The sequence below is a fragment of the Falco cherrug genome, chromosome 4, assembly GCF_023634085.1.
Source record: "Falco cherrug isolate bFalChe1 chromosome 4, bFalChe1.pri, whole genome shotgun sequence".
NCBI classification, from domain to species: domain Eukaryota; kingdom Metazoa; phylum Chordata; class Aves; order Falconiformes; family Falconidae; genus Falco; species Falco cherrug.
The window spans coordinates 21,784,667-21,808,302 of record NC_073700.1 but is presented as its reverse complement, the minus strand read 5'-3'; the positions used below and the strand labels follow the sequence as shown (position 1 = coordinate 21,808,302).

The window sequence follows — 23,636 nt, the reverse complement described above, 5'->3', positions numbered from 1 at the left end:
CATTGCAACCACATTATTTCTGTATTTTCTGCTACCATTTGCACTGCACAGTGCTGAGCCCTAGCTGCTAATTCATGCGTAACAACTATTTTCACAGAAACACTTCTATAAAACAAATTCCTTTAATAAAGTGCATGGGGAAACAGTTTCCAGAAACAATAGTGTGGTCCCCTGCAGTTAGGAGTATGTTCACTGTAAAGAAGATGAAAGTTAGCGCTTCTATAAATGAAATTACACAATGGAAAACGTACAAAAGGTAAGTGTGAGGCTGCTGCCCTGGTTAGCGGTGGAAAGAAGCCCACCTCCAAACCCTGCCCTCCAGGCACTGTTTAATCTCCACACATAGTATAACAGTTCAGGCTAAATTCCACACACAAAATCAGCCATCTCGCTTGACCAGGGCTGTCTGCAGGAGGAGGAGGAGGAGGAGGAGGAGACCTTTCCCCTTTCATCTAATCTCATCTGCCCACAGCTCCCGGCTTGCAGGGGCAGCACTGCAATGCTTTGCTGCTGCTCCAGCATCCTCTGAGGATGCTGCCCTTCAAGCCCTGTGTCCTCTCTCCTGAGGCCTCATTTCTGTTTTAAAAATTGGTACCTCAGCCCTCTGGACATCTCAACATCATTTTTGCCAGCTGCAGAAAATACCCATAGCATTAGCACGGACATGTTAAATTACAGATTTGCAGAATACTCCTTCATAGAAAATTGCTACAACTTGGAAAGGCACTGATTTCAGAGAAGCACCTCTGCGCAGAGCAGGAGGAAGAACACATCCACTCCCCCAGCATGGGGGTGTGACAATGGGCAAAATGCTAAACCCCCTGAAAAGTAGATCTCATTTCTCTAACAACTCATGTTTCACAGACATCACTTTTCAGCAGTTTTTATAACAATGGGGGGCAAAACAATGGTATGACTGAAAAACTGCACCAATTTGAACTTGATTTTCCTCTTTGGATACTCATTTCAGAATCAACAACATGCAAAAAACATTGGTAGTGATGAGAAAGGCAACAGCGACTGCATGGCTACTCGCCCACTCTCCAGAGGGTTTATTTTTAAACCAGCATTACTGCAGGTAGCGGTGTCTTTGTGTGTTTTCAGGTTAAACTGCAAATCCTGCTGAGGAGTTTAGGGCCAAATTGAGTCTAGTTATCACAGCAGGGAAAGGATATTACATCTACCAGCACTGGAGATGGCTCCACGGGAGAAAACAGGGGTCATCTGCCAGGAGAGTCGAGCGCAGCCTTGGCCCCACCTTGGGGATGCATTAGCTGTCGCAGGCGGAGGCAGCGATGGAGCAGGCACAGTCTGGAAATCCCTGGGCTCGGGGCACAGGGAGCCCAGACTGACCCCTCTGCACTGCAGCTGGAGATGTGCAGAAATGGCTGGTTTCAAAGCTTTGGCGGTAAAAAACAAACTGCGGCCTCAGCAAGGTAAAATATCAAAGTTAATCGCTAATTAGAGACGTTATTCTATAGGTGCTCTTAAATCAGCTGCAAGGTAAGAGAGTGATTGCCATTCTCTTTGTTGGGGAGGGTCCTGTCTCGCTTATCCCATTGCACCAGCACAACCGTAAAAGAAAAGATCTGGACGTTACAAACATTACAAACAGAAAGGAAAACCTTACACGTAGACCTATTTCCTCCAAACCCACTTCCACCAGTGCTGCTCATATTGAACAGGTTTGACAATCTGGCCCCTTTCTGCTTTACAAACCTTTGGTTAAACAAGAGCAAACCCAAAGATGGTAGAGCAGCATCACCTGGAAGCTGGCACTCCCCACCCACGGTGACAGATTGAGGGCTTTCTGGCGAAGAGGTCAGGCTCACCTGCCCCAAAGCACAATCCTTTGGACACGTACCCCACTCAGTGGTCAACAGAAAAGGAAGGAATAGGTTTTGAAAGCCTTTGGGTCCTTACCCTCACAGGGCATGGAGTACCAGCATACTCCGGATCATCAGTAGCTGTTAGCAGGTAAGCTTAGTGCTGGCAGAGGCCACTAAAATAACAGAAACTAAATTTTAATACGTAGTCCACCAAACACACACTCCTGAGAAGAGGCTGCGAACGCTGCCAGGACAGGCTGGCAAGCCTCCCAAGGGCACGGCATCAATGCTGCCTCGCACTGAGGACAGACAAGCTCTTGAAGTCTTTGCTTGGACTCTGTGATTGTATGTCTACGCAGATGTGGGTATAAATGCAACTTTCAGTGCTCATGTTCCATTGTGTAAATTATTTCACAGTCGGCAGCAATACTCCAGCGAGCACACTCACCAAAAGCGCATCCTGCTTGTGGCGCAGTGCCCTGCGCTGAGCTGGACCACTCGTGCCCACGGCTGAGAGCTGCTCAGCACCTTCCAGCCACACCAAAGAGAACAGGAGCTGAGCAGGCGGAACAACCTGCGCATTCATCGCTTTCTGAGGGGTATGGTCCAACCCTGGTGCCACTAGAAATCAATACAAGTTTTATCTTTGACTTAAACAGAAGCAGGATCTGGGCCATAGTAAACAGCTTTAATCATACGTCTGAATGGGTGGGAACATCTCTGAAGTGCCGCATCAGAGCTGCACTTCTTTCCAGCCATAACTTCTTATTGATTTCAGTGTTATTTCCGAACAGAAACTACACTACAGTGAATAAAATTGTCAAGCTAAGCCCCATCCCCTAAAATAAGAAGCACATAATTTAATCTAGTTCAGCTGTGTTTTCATATATCAGTTTGGAAAAGCCATTATTAGAACCCATACTCAGAGTTTAAAGCTTTTTTATTATTATTTTTGAGAGCCTGTACCACTATAAGCATAGGGTTTAGGGTATCATTAATCCATATTCTGTTACTGTGGCACAGCAGAATCCTCACTTTCCAAAAGTATATTCAATTTCAGACAACTCATATTGAAATAAAAAGAAAAAGCAAGCAAGAAAAAAAAAGAACATATTTGAAATGTAAATGACACATCACAAAGCAAGTATTGGGGGAAAATATTAGCACTTTTATCCTAATGAGTTTGTAACCTAAATACATATTTCAAGGATTAAATTGCTGACCCTCTCTGACCTCCACAGGAGGTTGAATAGTGAGATCGCAGTTTAATCTTCAGTGAAAACACCGAAGAAGAATAATACGGCCCTTGAAGAATGAATGAAAACATATTACTGATGCCCCAAGATTCAGAATTTAACCCTTAAGAGGAGGGGAAAAAAGGCACAACCCCCCAGACATTAGTCTCAAAAGACCCAGCAATAACCTTCCTCAGAAATAAAAATGAGATAACCAAAAAGCACAAAACATTTGCTCAGGATGGAGAATAAGATTGCATGGACGATGGGGGAAGCTGCAGGCAGGTCACGCAGCACAGTCCCGAGTCTCTAACCAAAAGGCTTTCTGTAGCTAAATGATGCTACGTGACACGGCGGGGCATGAGACCCCAGCTGAAGGGCTGGAGCTGGGCCAGGGGCTGCACGCGCAATCTAGGTACCAGACAGGGGTGTAACCTCAAGGAAAATAACTTGATAAAAGGGAAAAACCCTGGGAGCACAACAGAGAGCAAACGGGTTTAAGAGAGCTCTCAGCAGCTAGAATGAGCCCTCCCCAGTTTTAGGTTATTCCATGCAGAACCTACAGAAGGCATTCAAAAATGATCACGTTCAGAATAAAACCACATAAAGTAGTTACACGGAGCTGTGCTACTGCATCCACACGCCTTGGCCATCAGGGCTGAAACCCTCGCCTTACTAATACTGATGCCTGTTTTTACTGGTTCTTAGAGGCAGAGCTTTTGCAATTCGCAAAAAAACCCACAACTTAAACTACTCTGTGTATTTCGTAATTCAGGTAATTCTGGTTGCAATCCCTTTGACTATACAAGACAGGATGACTGTTTTATGAAAGCACAGAGCCTACCTTGATAAATGCTTAGTTTTTTTACTTAATCCAAATGTTTTGAATCTGATTATGTTGTTTTAACAATCTAAAATAAATCTTAGTAAAAAAAAATACATTTATTCAAGTTCCCTATCATTTCTTTAACTGGAAAAGAATAAGCTTTGTTTTTTAAATTCAATCTTCTTAACTAAGAATTAGTCAAACCGAAATTGTATTTGGGCAACTAGAAAACTTGAAAGATTTTTGCCAGATGTATCATCCATCAAGATAGATAAATCAACCAGAATTTAATAAAGACTTTGTATCTGAAGCAAAGATGAAATGTTAAATGTTTCTTATTTTTGCACAGAATTCTCTGCATTTGCAAGTTCTCTGTTAATAAGCACCTGACACTTTAAACAAGCAGGGAAGTTGATGTATCACTCAAGTAGTCCACAGCTACCGCACCTGCCAGCACCAGGCTCCTCCCTCCTAGTCCCAGTCCCACATCCTGAGCTTTGAAGCCTGGGACCGGCGTCTAAGGAGCTGCAAGCTGGCACCTGACTTGCCCTTGAACGATAGCCTTCAGCAGACAGTAGGAACCCAGCCAAAGGGGTGTGGAAGCACCTTGCTCTGAGTAAGGATGCTCCCCAGGCTCACCCTGCCAGTCACCAGAAGGCCACGATCTGTAAGACAGAGCCTGCTCCGAAATGTGCGTCTCCAGAGCAGCAGAGCAGCGCAGTGTTTATGAAGCGATCACCTTGACATACCGAAATCCAGAGTGATGAGCCTGGTCTTGAGGAGGCTGTTCATTACCCACCCAGAGTGAAACTGCACCCTCAGTCACAGGAAAACAAGCGGGTCATAAGCAAACGGATAATATATTGTAAATGATACGGGGCGATAGACTTGACTTTACCTGCAGAAATATTTCTTATTATAAATCATCTCTCGATATTTTGTGAACCTGGTGTTTATTGGCAATTTTACCTTTTCATTTTTGTAGTGGGAGCGCATCAGCTCCTCTTACCAGTCAGCCAAAAACATCTTTCACTAAGCTCCACTGAAAGCCCAGCTCACCGTTACTGATCGCTTCGTGTCTGGGAATGCACTGCCTTGAACTCCTGCGCACACACGCGAGGATATTTCATAGCAGGTCCTGCTGTAATTACTGCGCTGCTACATACACCCCTCCCAGGACAACAGCACCGAGAAATCACAGGGATGATGGATGAATAAGCCCCTGCATCTGTTCTCTGCCTATAAAAAAGATGACTCATGGTCCTGCGTTATCATCTGCCCACTCCTAAAGGCTTTATCCCATACTTCAAGAAGGCTTTACATAATTTCATATAATGCTCATTCACATCAAGACTTTTTGTTATCCTTAGCTCTCAACAAGAAGCTGCAACTCTGATTAAACCCAAAATAAACACAAAGCAGCCTGTTTGCCCTTTAACACAAGAATATCACCCATGCCTGAAAGTTCTTGTACCCACATACTGAAACGTAGGCCTTGCGAAAACTGTCATTGCCAATTTATTCCTTATAAAGAATAACTCCTTAAGAATAACTCCTTAATAACTCCTTATATTCCTTATAAAGAATAACTCCTTAAACTATTTTGAAGCTTTAATTTTCCAAGGAAAGGAAAAGTCAATGATGAGATCCCACTGGCCAGACACTTTCCTAGGTGGCCTCCTTCTCAGTAAGTAAGACTTTTTACCCTGCATATTACATATAATTTCAGCTAAATAATCATAAACCAAGGCATCTAGTCCCCATTCACATCTCCCCTCTAAATCCAGGCGTTTCCTCTGCTCCATGAACAGCTCAGGGAATACTGTGTAAAGGGTTAGGAAAGGTCAGGGAAGGAGGCATCACTCCTGCAGTTTTTCTAGCGTGCTGCAGGAACGGGGGCTGCGGCAGGACTTACAAGCAAACTGAAGCTTTGCTTCTCTGCTGACAATAGTTCCAAATGGGTTTGTTGCTACACACTGGTATGTTCCAGCATCTTGGGTTTTATTGGGATTATTGATCAACAGGTTGCCTTCCACCACGCTGTAGCGGTAATCCATACTGATGTCAATACTGGTTCCATTTAACTTCCACCTATAGCACAAAATGTCAAAGTTAAATTCTGCTAATATTAATGGTTACTCTTGGGTATTTGAAAATACGACACAAAGTAAATAAAGAAAGATTTTAAACATCTTTGACTACTTATTAAAAAAAAAAAGTATGAAAATGCAAATTTTCTGCACAGTATTGAGATACTCCATTTTTTAACTGAAAGAGCAATATCCTTGACATACATTTCGGTCTCTGATATGATTAATGCTTCTGTAGTTGCTAGTGCTGCTGCTCTTTGGAATTAATCATTTTGCAATGGGAAGTCCCAGAAACAGGATCTGTAAACCATCCAAGTCCACTGAGCCTTTTTTTTTTATCCCTCTCCTGACTTGCTGGCTGTTTGTTTTTAAATTTAAGAAAATTCACTCACAGCAGATGTTGCCACAAGCTGGGGCACTGAGAAATTCCAGCACCACGTTGCCCCAGTTACAGCAGCCCCCATCCCCACCAGTCCTGGATGGGGCACATAACGGAGCCCCAGCCACATAAGCAGCCCCCTTTGCTGGAACGTACAGAGAAACAATTTGAATATGTTTGCACCAGTGAATCAGCAGAGTTTATTGCATTAAATAGTCAGACATGTCAGAAGACAGCATGGTTGCTGAGGTCTGACGACTCTAATCGGTTTCAGAGTGGCATTTAGTTTGGTGAATAACATGAGAAAGGCACTAAAGGAAAAAGTCCCAGCAGCCTAAATAATTTACAGCAGCAGCAGCAGCACAGTAGTACAGCATCTTTTTTCTACGGATCCCAAAGCAGTTCCTAAAGCTGAAAACAATTATAGAGCTTTGCCCACGTTTACAGAAAAGGATGATGAATCTGGGAGCCAAGACTATTTATAATCCCTTTGTAACCTTTTTGAACTCTTGTCCAAATTCTGCAATTGCACTGCAATACGTGGTGATTCCCTGATGCTTGGGTTTGGGGTTTGGTTTTTTTTTTTGTTATCAGCACTGTGGTAGACCCCAGGGGCATCACTGAGTTACACCATATGATTCACGGAGGACAAAGGCTCTTGGGAGACACTGCTGTAGTGCGGAGATCATGCCAAACAAAAGTTAAACATTCAACAAACCCAATGGTTGGTCTGGGATTTCCTTTTACTTCGCAGCTCAGCTTCACTTTCTTCTCCTCTGAATCCAAGGGGAAGATCACGCTGTTGGGCTCCTGAAGGAAAACTGGCCCATGCAGTGTGTTGTCGTCTGCATTAAACAGAGGGAAAAGGTGACAGATACTTGACGGAATCTCCATGTACCCAGTGTTAAAACAAAACAGTACCTTAGCAGCATGAGCCCATGTATCATTCACCCTGGAAAAGATGTGATAATGACAATTTTATTTATATATCTTTTTTTTTTTTTTTCCAAAAGCCATTGAACCTCATGGGGCGTCAACATTCACAAAAGTTTGTGCACTAAATAGAGCACAGACTGGAACTTTACCCAAAGTTTAAACGAATGTAAAAAGGCATGATCCTATCATCATAGCAAAGCCCATTCCAAATCTGAATGCTTAGTTTCACCTTTAAAAAAACCAAAATACTTTCACTGCAAACTAAACCCCCCACATTATTGCATACAGCTACAAGTAAAGCCAGCCAGAGGCTCATCAGCATCTACTGCCCCTCCATTACCAGGGGTGCTGCCATCCCTGCAGGGAAATCTTTTTGCAGCCACGGGGTGTAACTGAGCATCAGCCTAACTCCGCAGGTACTGCGCAGGATTCCATGGAATACACCGACATTGCTCAAAATGCCCACAGAAAGCTGTAATGTAAATTCAATCCATCCTGTTTGTATTAGTTTTATCTTCAGAGTAGCTGTTCAGAAGATAAAGGAAACCAAGTTCTCTTCCCTGAAAAGATCAGCTATCTTGATTTCACTGAGAGTTTTCCGCTCATCAGCACGATACCTACCTGCCTCCCCCATGCACAGTGCTAGTACGGACCCAGTGAAATGTCTCACAGCCATGAAGTCTTTTAGCTGAATGGAAGAAGCCTTGCTTTCACATTTTTTTGAACATTTTCCAATCACGTTCTGCCCTATCACCTTTACAGCAGACTTCTGTTCTTGCAGAGTACCGGTGGGGCAGAATACAATCGCATGTGAGGTCAGGGTGCTGCTGCCAGTACCCGCATCTCCCGCGCTGCCGGGGCTCACAGGGATGCCGGCACTGACCTTGGTTTGGCCAGGCAGCTGCGCTGCCATCTCAACAGCTGCCAGAAGTCCATCTTGATGGACATGCAGGAAATTTGTGGGCATAGGAGGTCAGAGAAGAATGAATAAAGAAAATGTAAAGATGATGGGATATTCAAGGAAATGAGAAAGGAAAAGGAACGAACAGAGAAGACTATGGATCTTCCCGATGGGAGGAGGGCGAGAATGAATGTGAATAGCCCTCATCCCTCAACACTGGGAAATCAGCTGGATTTATTACGGACAGAACAATAGCTCTTTACCCCAGAGAGAAAACTCTGTCATCTCCACAGAAGGATTTCAGAGACACTCCGCCAGGAAGATTATAATGGAGCAACCTCTCCCCCATGCCTCCTCCCTGAGGCACCACCACAAAAGAGAATGCACTAAGCACACAGTTTATCGCTTGTATTTATCTTTATTTTTAATTATGTTAACGATATCTGACTGAGACTCATCTATTATTCAAAACACATTTCACATAATCTCTAGCTTTAAATTATACCTGTGTGCAACTTACTGTTGCTGACAGAAAAAGATAGTAATAACCATAAAGCATACAGGGCTAGATTATGATATCCTGACTTCTTTCTGAGACCCAGGGCTGCTTCACTCCTTGAAGAGTCTCATACACTGTAAAAAAGAATATTACAGTCTGGCCCATAAAGATTATAGCTCCGAGTACTCTATTAATGGGCTTGGAAACAAAAGAACTAAAATACGTTTTAATTTATCTAGTTTTCTAATTGTAAAATACAGAAGCTGGCTTGGTGCTCAGGTGGCTTTGTCTCCCATAGGCAAGGAGCTTGACTGTGCCAGGACAGGCACCAGGCAGACATCCCAGGTAACCCAGCTAGTGACACGTGCGGGCTCAGGTATGCACAGCATCGGCTGTGTCACCCACCTCACACCCCACAAAGGACTCAGGTCACACTACACTATCATTTGCTGTTACTTCAGTAATGGTTGGTCAATTTCTACCGTATCACATCGCACCAAAGGTCAGATTGTTGGTTCTCTTCCCATCATAAGAAAATACAGCTTGCATTAAAAAGTAGATAGCTCACCTATTTGAATCGTGAAACCCACACAAAAACAAATCTAAGGGTCCTAATGTGTCCCCGTATGGCTGGGACATCACTTGGCTGCAGGATCAGAGCCCAGACCATTATGGTGTAGCATCCTGGGGTGATACACTGGTCTTCAAAGTACAATGAAACCAGTCCGCATGATGCAACGGAGTGTTGGATAGCGAGTTACAGTTGTAAGAAACATTACAATCTGCCTGTGTAATTAGTAAGCAGAGCACAATTTAGAAGAACACATCAGACAAAAGGTAGAGAACTATGAAGGTAGAAATAGTCACAAATAGGCAAAAAGACCTTTGCCTAAGCTTAAATTTGCCTAAGCTTGAATTTGCCCAAGCTAAACCAGAAGCTCACGAAAGAGCAAATGAAACCACTCTCCAAATATTACATCTGCTGGTGACACTGTTTAACATGCAGCAGTTATAAAAAATAAACACAAAAAAAAGCTTGTTCTTCCTGTTAGCCAGCAAGAAGTAACGCCCAGGTGCAAGTGCTACTTGGCTTTCAAGAGAACAGTGTTGGGTAAGGCAGGGAGAAGCTCCAAAAGCAGCTGCCAGCATATCAGGGGAACAGAAGAGGAGGAAAAATCTTGCAACACTGGGTAGATAAAATTATTTTGAGTGTCTTTCTTCTTTCTCTTATTGCTGCCTGTGTATAACCAAGATAAGCAAGTCCATACTATTTAATCTTCAGCCTGTAGAGTCCTTCTGCTACAGTCTAATGCGTGATTGAAATCACTGCAGCCCAGCTCCTAACGCAGCGTGTGACAAGAGCTGAGTCACAGTACCTTACAGAAGAGGAGGACTTGGTTCAAAGAGCACTACATAGTCACTAATAAATAAAACAAACTACTGCCTAGATTCTTACAGACAAAAACTAAAAGTACCTGTACTATAAATACTTCATTTTTTACTAACTTATGTTACTGGGTGGAAACGGATCTCAGATGTTTAGTGTCAGCACAAATGCATCTACTCTATTACAGTGGCTGGTTTTGTGGGAGCAATGCGTTTTGCTACACAGGTAACTTTGAAATGTGAATTTTACTCTTTTTTTTTTTTTTTTTTTTTTTTTTTTTGTAAACAGAAGTGGTAACTTCATTTCTGTTGCAATAACGCTCAGGGACCTGCAGTCACAGAGCGATGATAACACATTTTTATCTTATCACTGATGAACACTACTAGCCAGCTGATCCACAGAAGCCCACTGATGCCAGAAGGAAGCTCTTTCCTGAGCTTAGCAGGCTTTTTCCCTTGCCCTTCTGATCAGATTGCATTTATTAGGCTCTCTTTTGCTCATTTAATCAAACAGAACGATGAAGCAGTGCATATATACACATATACACATGAAAGCTGCTCTGTTATTTTAACTCGCTTTGCTCTTTACGATATTCAGCAGCTATTGTGTAACCTGTGCTACTCCTTACACATTTGTTACTGTCTTGGGAAAACATAGCAAGCAACCTTCCGGGACAAGCTAACCGTTCAGACAATCTCCCAGTGACAGATTTTATTTTTCTGAGTTACGTTTCTTTTGCTCAAGCCCGAAATGAGCTGCCCTCAGCTTAAGACAAGTTGCAAACCAGATTGGTTACCAATAAGCATTTCCCCCTCGTCAGATGAAACAAGTGTACTACCATTCCGGGTCTGCCTCCTTCAACGGAGGTATATTTCTTCCAGTAAGATGCAGGATATATGAAATTTCAGTGGATTCCATTATACAATTTAAACAGTAAGAGGTGTATGCCCATATGCTGTTGGACAGAATGTGATAGATCATTTAGAAGAACATTCTGCTATCCAAGCTTCTGCTGAGATACATATATTTTTTCCTAGTGATTCACAAAATTATTAAAAAACGCCAGATTAAATTCAACACATTCCAAAGAAAGAGTGTATTTTCTGTGTCCCTCCAGTACCCCAAACTGGAGAGCCAGTAGGATGCACGATGCTTGTTGCCTTACTGCACTTCCAAGGAACTGAAACATGAAGAATGCCAGCTGAGGTTAATTCACACAAACAGGTGAAACCATTCCTATTCTCTCTGAACATTAAGCCCAGTGACAGATATCGTTACCTAAATAGAACCGCTTTAATTTTCATTGTAAGTTATGGCCAATTTGAGAGAAGGTTTAATTGAATATTCCACACTGTAGGGAAAGATAATAACTAAACTGAAGAGAGAATTCTTGGAGTATATCCAGTATAAATGATAAAAATCCTCTCCCTGTTTGCTGCAGAGGGAATTGGTTTCTGCGATGTATGCTGGTGTGTTTTCATACAACGTTGCAAGTCAGTATTTCTTCCAAGACAAAACTGCACCTTGGGAGGAGCAACTCTTCAAGAAACTGGAAAGTGAAATGGATAGGGCAGCTCAAGGGCATCGCTGATTAACGCACCAGCCTGCTGCTCAAGGTTAGTCAGCTGCATTACATCCTCCTGAGCAGGAAAAGGCTAAATTGGACAGCTCGCTCTTTATTTTTTGCCTATCACTTCTATTAACTTCAACTGCACACACACACTGCTAATGACTTTGGAATTACTAGAAAGAAATTTTTACACCAGATAGTTCTACTAGAAATAATTCTGTAGACTTCTCAATAAAAAAGACCTGCTAAAGATGCTTCCTATTCAAAAGAAACAGAAAATGTTTTCTTTTTTAAAAAAAGAGATTTAACAAGTCCAATACTAAATACTCGTTCTGCAGTCCCGCTGCAATCCCCTGAGCTGTGGGAGCAAAACATCCTCCCAGAGAGCTTGTCCGAGCCACACCTCGCCGGCTGGCCTCTGGGGTGAGAAGCTGCATGAGTAAGAGCCACCACTGACCCCCTGCAGCACCAGGCTGCAAGACTGGGCTGGTGTTGCAGCACCCTATGGGTCTCCAGCAGGGACCACGAGCCAGACGGCTGCTCCCTCCACCACTGTTCTTCTCTGACATACTTTTATTTCCCAGATCGCTGCTGTACCAAGTACAAGCACAGTTAAAGTGGAAAGCCATGCTTGGCAGGTGACATCTGATAGGCAAGCATCTGATACCTGACTTCAAAAGCAGTGTCAGGTATTCCTCAGAGACAGTAACGGAGCCATAAAAATCCAGAGGCTCAGAAGACAGGAAGAAATAAATCTTTAGTCTTGTAAATGCAGGCATGGAACAGCTCCAGAATTTGAAACGGAGACAGTAATGGTCTGATAACTCTATTTACGAGTGACCCAAGCATCTGGAGCAGTTCGAATTAAAGGCAAGGTTAGCACATCCACCCCAGTGCAAGTGTGCTCTGACTGCTGGGGGAAGCCCAGCCCCCCGAGCCCGGGGGGGTCCGGAGGTCTGTGATGTTGGAGCGATGTGCCAGCTCCAGGCACGGCTGCGGCTCGGGGAGCTCATCCGTGAAGCCTCTCCTGTTGGATTGTCTGTGCCACAGCGGTAGCCAAGTTTCACCCATCTAAATGCCACATGGTTAATTATAGCAAATGCCATCAAGTTAGCACTTTTCAAATAAAATCTTGCTACCTGATCCATACACACAAAAGCAAGATTTCCCCATGCCTCGTCTGCTGGGTCTTGACAGCCGGGAGGAGGCAATTCCCAACGCAGTGTAATGAGGGACTTGTCCTATGACAAAAACCTTATTTAATAGAATGTAATTTGTGTTCTCTTAGTAAGTCAACAGCGTGATGATCATCACAGACGTTCCCTTCAGTCTACGATAAAAGCATATTTCTCCATTACTGCAGAAAATCACAAGTTCCTTCACCAAGCAGCCTTCTCCCCGAGTCATCACAGCCAACATCAGAAAAACAAATGGATAAACTTGCACAGCTCCATTAAGGATGATACCAGCCCATGAGAGACTTATAAATAATTATAAGACAACAGCAGTAATAATAACAATATCACAACAGAGCACTAGGGCATCTGCAGGTCCTCTGCCAAAGATCAGTTACAAAAGCCCAGGCAGAACCAGCTGCCTGTTCATTAACGATCACCTTATTTATTGATCTCCAGTGCTGAAGTAGTAGAAACAACCAAAGGGATATTTTTGAAAGATACCTTTAAATATGCATATAATAATCAGGCTTGTACTGATGTCTTACAAGTTAAGCTCTAGCCCTTCGGAAATCATTCAGCAGGGTTATGTATCCAACCCCAGAAACACAGGTTTATGACAGGAAATTAAAATACTGTTCCTTACCAAGCACAATACATCTATTGTTACCACTGGGCAATAATAACCAAAAAAACCCCAAATAAAAAGGCACATTTTTCTTCTTGAAGTAACAGAGACATATATTCTGCTTTGGAGATGAATAATATCACAGTTTCACCAGGGTTCTCAAAAGCTGCTGCATAACACATCCATTCTGAATGCGTTCAAACATATCCTGTCACTAGGAATAAGAACACTAAACCTACATTATCTAAAAATGTACCATAAATTGCTCCTCTACGCTTAACTATGGGGGATGTAGATGGCTTAAATTATCTTTGCTGTTGCTGTGCACATGCGGCTCCCATGAATTTGATCTGTGACCAGAAATCCACCTGCCAGGATGCCACCAGTGTGTTGCCGAATCGAGCCCAGGTCTAAATCCATGACTTGGCTCTTCAGTTGCTGGATAAATTTTTCTCAGTTATTTCCTTCATTCTCCCCTAAGACCATCGCTATAACAACTCGTGGTATTATGTCATTATTCAAGTGGTCAAATCTGCTGGTTACAAGAGGGGAAAAAAAAAATAAATAGTCACACTCTCACATTAGCTCACACTCCTTTTGTTTCACTAGTGTACATGGAGACAAAAGGAACACGCTCATAGTGACCAGACACCAGGGCTATCACAAGTCCTCTGTGACTGGAAGTGAGCTAACAGGTATGCTGGCCAGCACCACAAGGGCTGTGCTCATCCCCACGCACTCCACCAGCTGCAGCTGAGCATCCTGACAACGACGCTTGCCAACACAGGCGTCATTTCGCCACTCTGCTTTTGAATACTGTACAGTTAAGAATTGAGCTCAGAGCATCTCTAATGACTAGATTACACAGAGCCTTAGATAAAATACTCATGTTTAATCTGTTTCATGGTTTATGTATTTTTTTTTAATTCTTTCAACTCAGGACGTGACATACTTTCAACTGAGGAGGTCAGTCAGTGATGGAGAAATTGGTCCTTAAGGGAGATGCAATTGCAGCTCATGGTCTACTCCATTCACAGCACTAACCTTAACCACAGAACAGCAGCTCTGAGACATCCTGCCTCAATCCATCACCCTCCGTGCAGGTGGCCTGTCACTGCCACAGCAGGGGTAGCACCCACATCCCGCGCCTGATGAATTGTGGCCTCAGGCTCGCACAGTCCTGGGCTTCCAGAGCTGTTTGTAACCTCCCAGGAAAGCACAGGCAAAATCCAGCCACAAGGAGTGTTCTCAAGGTGTATGAATCCTGACTGCACCTGTACCTCATAGCTAGGATACGATACTGGGCTGACTTGCTTCCATCTGTTGAAAAAAAGTCCTGAATGCAAGGGGCAAAGACAGGCAAAGGCTATAGTTCAGGCTGAAAGTGGCTTTTGCCTAGTAAGAGACCTGACTCCGTGAAATTCTTTCAGAAAGCTGCTGCCAGCACCCTAGACTATTAGAAACCTTTATATTTACACCTGGTCGGTTTGACATTACCTCCACTTCTGACCAAGCCCCACTACAGCACATCACTTTGCGCAGAAAGTTGCCTTCAACTGTTCTTCAGCCTCCTCCAACGGTCTGCACATCCCTCTGGTGCCGGTTATTCTCATGTAGAACTATTTGTGGATAAGGCATTATAAATGTCTGTACTAATTATCTATTGATTTATTAGTAAAATTTAAGGTGCTTATATAACTGCTGTCTTCCAAGAACACATATTATTACTGTAAGATTTTCAGTTGTCTTGAGTATGACAGTGACAATAAAGTGGATATTAAAAAAACCCCAGAGTTAGTAGGTCTGTGTGCATATTTTAAAGCCACATATTTCCTTTCCGCAATACCTCCCTGAACTTCAATTGATTTTAATCTTTCATGTAATAAGGAAGGTGTGTAAAAGCCAGGCTAACAAATGCTATTCTCCCCACCCCAGTGGCAGACGATAAAAAGTTATGAAATACTGATATTGAAAAAGCCTCTTTCCTTTAAAATCCTGGAGCCTTAGAAAAGGGAAGTCCCTGGGGCAATAACCTATAATCTCTGTATCATCTATTGCTTGAAAAACAAAGACAACTCGGCGATGTGTACAGGCTCTCAAATGATTGAGGAGCCCATCGCTGCAGAAATCTTCAAGGTGAAAGGAACCCTCTCCGGCGCATCGCTGCAAGGTGAAGCCTGGGTTTTGTCTTCAGGTTTAAGTACATTAGCCGCTGTCAGAAGTAAAGCGGCTTCCTGCCAACTTTTTATCAGGCTATTTACAGAGAGGTTTAGGCAATGGATTCCCTTCTCAAATATTTGTGAATAAGCAGATTGAATTACCAGCACCTTGAGAGTGATGCAGTACCGCTCCCAGGCAGCAGCGAGTGAGGAGGGATAATCTGTCCAGCACACTCCACGTGAAAGACCGGTAACTTAATTTGCACTATGTCACTGGTCAGAAAATGCACGTACGGTGGTGCAGTTTGTCAACAGGACACTGTAAACCTGCTTGTCCCGGGTCATGGGCACACATTTTGCAATTACGGCAAGAAAACACAACTCGGTGTACAGGGGCATACATCAGGAAGGCTCTGACGTTTAGCTGCACAGCGTGAGGGGAAGCAGCGCTGAGAGCTGTCAGAACAAGCCCTTGCTTATGCCCAGAGTAGGCAGTGCTGCTGAGCAGTTATGGGAATACCGGGAATGCTGTCCCAGGACACCAGCATTCAGCCAGCATGCACAGCTTGCTGCAACCAACGAGCACAAAACTTGTAAAACTTGAACAAAGCAGAGAATAAACCAGGTATTTGTTAACTCAATACGCAATATGCACACTTCTCCTTCTCTGCCCGGATTTGGCAATATTTGAACATTTCCATATCCCTGGGACAACATTGTAATGGGACACAGGTGATGAAGTTTTATCTCCTCCACTTGTTGGGGTTGTGTCTTCTCCCAGGTTAGTCAGCTGAAGGTGCTGAACAGATGCAGTCAAGGTGTGTGGCTGTTATTTAATTGACAACTGTTTAACAGAGATGAGCATATGAAAGCAGAGAAGGTGCTAACATCCACAGGTCTGCCGATGGGGCTCCCCATCCCTAAATGTCTGGAAGAACAAGGTACCTGCTTGTCTCTGCTGACTTCAAGAATCTCTCCCATGGTATGCTCTGCCTCTGGTTCCTCTAGATTTGCCTGTGATTCTGTAGAAGAGCTATTTCATTTTCATCTAAAACAGTCTAGACTGCATTAGAAGCAGCAAGTTTAAATGCCTTCAAAAAGTAATTCTGACCAAGCCAGTCTGTTTTTATAAAAATCTGAAGAATAAAAGTAGTGTCCATCTAAATCAAGGCAGATGAGTTGTTTATTCAATTTCTTTACACTTTTTATAAGCATACAAACTTCAGAAAAAGGCAGCTGCTCTTCAGAAAGTGGCTGCTTTTTTTTTTAATATATGAGGGCTATCTTGGAAAAAAAAGAACATGGAATTAAACCGTAAAAACATTCCTGCAAAAAAAGCTTGAGATTTGCAATTTTTCTAATTGAACATCAATATAAAGAAAAAAATAAGAAAAAGTAAGAAAAGAACACAGAGGAGATGAGTATGGTTTCTCCAAAGGTACACACACATCCCACACCTGCCCGTTTTCAAGCCCTGGGAAGGCTGCAGGGACCACCACACCTGTACTCCAGCAGTGCAGCCTTTCGCGGCCCCTTCCAAACTCCTCCACTTGGGATACCTATAGCTCCCTACAGCATGTACATATTACAAATTCAACACGGTATTTCACACATGGCCCCATGAGCAAATAATACCCACAAAACTGAATATGAAGGTGAACATGGGTGACATATCCCTTCTATCATAGACTACCGCCACAGGCACCTTTAAGCATCTGTCTCATTACAAATACTACACTCTGCATTTGTTATTATTTCTAGCAAGTTCAACCCTTGCCTTAAGAAAAAAGGACAATATTTCAATGTAACACATTACAACGTAACTGAAAGTATGGTGAGAGACTGAAACCTCCTCTTTATAATGTTATATATTTATATTTTTGGTGCAAAATTGTCAGCATTGGCTTATAATGGTGTCTGGCTGCCTTGAACGCAAGCCTGATGGCACCGTGGGTATCGGCAGTTTAAACGGAACTAATTTATGAAGGAAAAGAGAGTAATCTGCCTTTTAAAGTTAAACAAAAAGGTAAGCCAAAGCCCTTCTTTGGCAGCCCTCACTGTACTGCGTGCCCTCTTGAGACATGCTGGGCATCACACCGCACAGCAGCACGATGCTGGGCAGGCTCCTGGCTATGGACGGGAAAATCTCACTAGTGCTTCCCACTGCTGCTAAAGCAGGAAACTGGTAATCCTGCAAACAGGATCCAATGCTGTAATCTCCAGGTGGTTACATTATATAAATGGATTTAAGGCATCTGAAGTCTGCTGTTGGGACACCGGCTGGCACCTCAGCAGGTGTAAATCTCTGTAACTTCATTGAAGTCAGTGGAATTGCACTAATTCAGAGCACATTTGAGGAGCTGTCCTTCACTTATTTTTTAAAAATATTTCTGTAACCCTCAGCAGGAGCAGGAACAAAAAGCATTCACTGACAATTGCATCCCTCTGCAGCATAGGGACCGGCAGCGCTCCCGGAGACTCCCCAACTCTTTTTTTCTGAGGGTCACCATTTACCCCCATTTATTCTGCTGGGTCATCCCTGCAGAGGGACCAGACCATCTACACACACACACACAGACACAGATCCCACACAAATCCAGCATTAAAATTAACGTCACTCAATGCTAAATTGAGGGCAGCTTAAATAAAGTTCCTGGAGTTCAATGACTAAAACATCAAAAGAGCAACTGGGAGTACAATTTGTACGATCTGCTCATGGATAGCATGTATTCCTTTAATTTTCAAAAAATGTTACGAACTTTAACTAATGCAGCAGGGAAAAGATATCAGCAATAGCTGTCAAAAGCCTGACTTCTGTGACTTCTTACACTGCAATTTAGCACCCTCAAAAACTACTTAGATTGATGGCATTTGGGAGTAAAATCTTTCTTCTATCTGGTGTAACACTACCAGGTTACGCTTTCAAACATTCCTCGCTCACCTTTAAAGAGCAGCGTGATGGGGTTGCCCCAGAGATAAGAGTTCATCTCCAACGGTCCGTTTAAATCTCTGCTACCCAGAGCAGCTTTGGGAAGAGAAGCCCCTTTTTAAGGTGTTTCTTACAACAGGAGAAAGCAGCTCCTGGAAACACAGTCCTTCATGCAATATAAGGGCATCAAACAGCAGCACTTACCAAACACACACAGCCCACCCCAAGGGTAAAACTTCACTTTTCTTTGCTTATGGAGACTCCTGGCTCTCCACTGGAGGATGCCGATACAACAAACACAAACGTTACGCAATAAACGACCTGTGAACAAGCGCTTCAGATTAAACGTTGACCTGATGCAAATGATATTTTCTACAAACAGTCTGCAAACCAGCGTCACCGTGACAGACAGCCCAACACCTGCCAAGGCCATCCCACTACCGGGGTGACCCAGGAGAAGTCGTGCGAGCCACTGCCGACCGACCCAGTGTGGCTCACAAGGAGTCGGTCCGTCCTCTCCACACGCCTGCACCCTGACACCCAGAGGCACCGAGGATAAACAAAATAATTGCACCTCAAGAGATGACACAGAGCGAGTTGCCCCCCCCAGGAGCCTCTTGTTTTGTTGTCAGACCAAGGGCATAAGGAAAAGCTCTGAAGAAGCGTACTGCAATAAAATGACTACAGAGATAAAAAACAAATTCCGTATCGATGAGGAGAGCAAGTCAACAGTCAAATATAAGGGAGATCAGATGTATTTTCTCTAAGAGAAAGTCTTTATATAATTTAAAAACTTCTATTTATAAAAAAAATTATAAAAATAAAAAAATTATTGCTTAACAAGAAACTACATATTTTACTGTGTTTATGTGATTCAGTGAAATAAATCTGTCACTACATAATGTCCACTTATGCCAAACCAGTAGGTTGCTGAAGCTTTTATAAAAAGTGATAGATTAGAAATCCAGTGTAAACTAATAAACATTATTCTTTTCTGTCTTACTATAAATAGCCCAAAATATCAGGAAGATGCCGAAATAGGAGTTGACTTGCGTTACTCATCTGAATACTGTGACCATCTGCAACACTTTGGCAATTGGAAGAAAACCAGCTCCAGGAGCGAGGGTTGGTTGGTTGGTTTTTTTTTCTTTTGGTAAATTACAAGTCAGAAGTTAAAAGCAAGAAATTTAAGAGAAATCACGTAATTTCATTCTAGTGAAGAGAAGGCTTAATAAGTAATTGAAATAATGTGCACTGCTTCAACAATTTTTTCATTACAATTAAAAAAATAACAGCTTTCTCTGCTTTGAAAATTAAGGATTACACTGGATTGAGAACGCACTGCGAAGGACCTCCTGATTGTGTTTTTAGATGCCTCAAAGACAAATCATTTCTGTAAGCAGCCTTTTATCTGGAACAGAGAGCTTTGGTTTTAACTTCTTCAAGAAGTACACCACCACGCTCCATAACGAAGAATATGCAAACTAATTAAACAGTGAATAATTCTTCACAGATCGCTTTGGTAGCACTCTGCTGTCTCATCAGAGCATTGTTCTGCAAGCAGCAAGAAATCAAAGCCATGGAGGAAGTTTCTCTTGACCCGTTTGCTGCTCACCCATCGTATCTGAGAGCGCTACTGCTCTCAGCACTGCGGCTGCCGGAGAAGTTTATAGGAGTACTGAGGAGGCAGCCAAAAATAGTTCAGAGACATGAGAATGAATGCCTTTTAAAACTGTTGCCTTTTTAAATATGCAAGAGATGGAAATGATAATACATAATTAATACATGTGAGAATATATAACAAAAATAGTGCTACACTATCTGCTGATGCACATTAGAGGCAACATTACTGTGCAGGAGCATAGTACAGAAGAAAGTGCCCAGCCAGGTGGATAAACAGGATGGTTTATTTCATGTGGGTTTGACACAGCAGTGGTTTTGTAGTACAAGCACGTTTGTTACCCTCAGACCTTAAATATATACATCCTTCATTCTTCAATCATAATCCATCTCATATAGCAAAAAGTTCTTTGTCAATGCTGGAAATGCAAAACATCACTCAAACCTGGTCTTGTTTATTCTGCACCAACATAAAACTCAACCCTTCATACTATGGTGCTAAGCAGTGGTGTTGGCTGCAGAATGGATACTCCTCCATCCAGAAAAGTTTGCTCATTACTTATGAGCCCAGCCTATGTGCATTCTGCACCCACTGCCCGTGCAGGCAACGGCTGCGGTTCCCTGAAGAGCAGCACCCTGGGGGCTTCAAACATTGTCCCCATCCATGTCACCTGCAGTTGGTGAAGCCTTTGCCTAACAACTTGTGTCAAGTTTTCCATTGTGTTTTTCCCATCTCTATCATCCATTAAAAAAATGTAACAGATTTCAACTGCAATCAACTTGTTGACTGAAGGTTGTGTGACTTGACTTAAGCTCTGCAATTCAAAGAATGTACCTGAGCTATGCAATGAATAATTTTAAACCGATGTATTTTATGTATAGTTGCAGCCACTTGCAGACCAGCGACAACACCTTTTGCCTGGTGGTGTATGAATGAAAATATACCCCTATAATTAGAACAGGAATTCACTGCAACAATCAAGCTTGAAAGTCATGTGTTAAGTGCTGACTTTGCTGACACCTCAACAGGTTTCTGGTCCTTGCAATTAACATCCTCTAAATACAGGGGAAAAAATCTCCTTAATAAGTCAACTACCAATTAATTATTACATCCTCCAATGAACAAATGCAAAAACTCCCAGGTTTTGGGGTTGGGTTTTTTTTGTTAGTACGGCTACAATTTGAACTTTTTTTGTCCTTCAAACTTCTATGCAAACTTTTCCTTAACTTTTTATTCAGTATAATGTACACTTAGCTTCTGCCAAGCAAGCAAAAGCATGCTGGATTATTGCTGCAGCAGCATTACTTTGCTTGCCTCTAGAACAGAATTAAAAGTACTTTTAATATTAAAGAACAAATGCGTACAATAAGTAGTACATTGTGACCGCATTTGTGCACGTGGTAATACAGTAAATACTTCCCTTAAATATTTCTCTAGTCCCATAGATGATTTTTCACCTTGCTGAGTTTATTCAGCAGAAAACCAGCAAGATCCTTCTGAAACAAACCAACTTCTTCCTCCCAAATGGGAGGAGGGCCCCCAGGCGAGCGGCCACCCCGTGCCCCACGGCGTGCGCCCACGGGACCAGCAGTTTGCTTGGAAAACTCATTTACTGCCCGCGCGCCCCTGCAGCTCCCACCTCCCCTCCTACAGCTGTGCCACCAACTTCCAATTCACAAAAGCAAAACCTCTTTAGAACCAAAATAAATACTAATCTTAAATTCAATGTACCCTGACAGCAAATAAGTTTGCTGTGCTTACTTCAGCATGAATAAAAAGCCCGCAAGGAGACTCCTACATAAGAGTATATTTACAAGTTCCATTACCCACTGGAGAGATTGATGTAATAAACCTATAATAAAAAGCCTTGTGTTATGGATTTCTCTAATGTTTCTTATCAAACAGCCTGTATTATCTTGGCTTGTGTATTCAATTTAAAATAGGTTTTCAATAAGTGCCTTAGAGCTAGAGGTCATTTTCACTTAGTTTTCCGACATGCAGGGATGCGTACTGTCTTTTCCTGCCCTTAGAAACTAAAAGCTGTTTGCAGCTTGGTCAAGTACAGTTTACAAAGTAGGCAGACGGATAGATTAGAGGGAACAAGAGAGGGAATATATTATCTGCATACCTATTTCATATCTTACAGCTATAGCCAAAGCTACCAGGGGCACAGGCCCCGCTGTGCAATTTATTTTTATTACTCAGTAGAACGGTGTACTTGTTCCTCATGAGATAAAACCAGTACACAGAAATTGTTTTGCCACCAATTGTCACCTTATTTGTATTTCATGCTGTCTGGCTACAACACCACTGAGGTGTTTCCCGTGACCTGTGGGCAGACTACCTTGCATCTGCAGTAGTTACTTCACCTTTTAGGTAGAAATAGTACAAAATGTACAACAAATGCGGTGTTTGGAGATGCAGGCAATAACTAAACACTTGTACCTATTTTTTTTTCCCCCGGCACCAGATTTAGCTAATAACCAATAGTTGCTAATTAGGATCCAATGCAATTTACCTTAGGACATACTTCATATCACTGCAACATAATTATGGTAGTATTTTCCTAATTTGTTAAATCATTTAAACAGATTGCTGTTTTTATTTTCAGTTCCTAACCCCTTACTCCACAATGTCCCCTGCTCACTTTGAAGCAGTTTTATCAACCTATAAATGCCAAATTTTAGTTAATCTCCCTTTCACTGACAGAATTTCTGCAAAAATTAATTAGAGTTAACCATTCAGTCCCAGTACGATCCAGCCACTGTAATCACAGGGTGTTTTTCCTCTGATTTTGGACATGGGACATGCAGCCCAGTTGTCTACTGATACCAAACAGAGAAAAGGACACGGTATGGATTTTCAGGCTTTGTGTATCAACCACTTGTAATTACTTTTTCTTCCTAGTAATCAAGTCTTGCTTTCATTAACCACCCAACAGCAGTCCAACAAGTCCACAACTGCAAGGCCTGCTTCTTACACAGAAAGTATAAAACAGGGGGGGTTTGGTAACAGTTAACATTTTGCAGAACAAGCTGCTCAGAATATTGGAATCAAGCAAACACAGAGGGATACGTTTAGGTAAAGATGCCATAAAGCAGTTGGGTATTAAACTGAAATCAAGACCCTTTGCTTTTATGAGAACCGCAGATACCTTTGCCACCCATCTCCCTGTGACAAGGGTGAAGGGCACTCGGCGGTGAGCAGCAAGCCCGCCAGCAGAAGAGGTTAAAAGCAGGTAGCTTATTGTACGTCAGCTGATGCACTAGACAGATGGACAGATATCTTCCCAAACGATAGAAGATTCTTTCTAGTAATGACAGGAACACGTTCAAAAATCTCTTAAAAACCTGAGGGACACTTTGAAATTGGAGGAAAAAAAAAAAAATCAAGTAAAAAACCTGCACACCTGTGTGTATACATAAAGCTTTCTCACCCCATATGGAAGATGACGTGTGTGCACCCATGTGCA

At 42.6% G+C, this 23,636-nt stretch overlaps 1 protein-coding gene across 5 annotated transcripts in view; it reads right to left on the bottom strand.

Moving 5' to 3' along the window:
* Positions 1 to 23,636, bottom strand: part of LOC102055836 (contactin-4) — a 339,085-nt gene that overhangs the window by 124,185 nt on the left and 191,264 nt on the right. For all 5 annotated transcript variants that reach the window (XM_055709999.1, XM_055710003.1, XM_055710002.1 and 2 more), the window contains 2 exons: positions 7,078 to 7,204; positions 5,806 to 5,981 (listed from right to left, as the gene is read on the bottom strand). In XM_055709999.1, the coding sequence (XP_055565974.1) occupies positions 5,806 to 5,981; positions 7,078 to 7,204 (303 nt within the window). The remainder of the gene's footprint in view (positions 1 to 5,805; positions 5,982 to 7,077; positions 7,205 to 23,636) is intronic.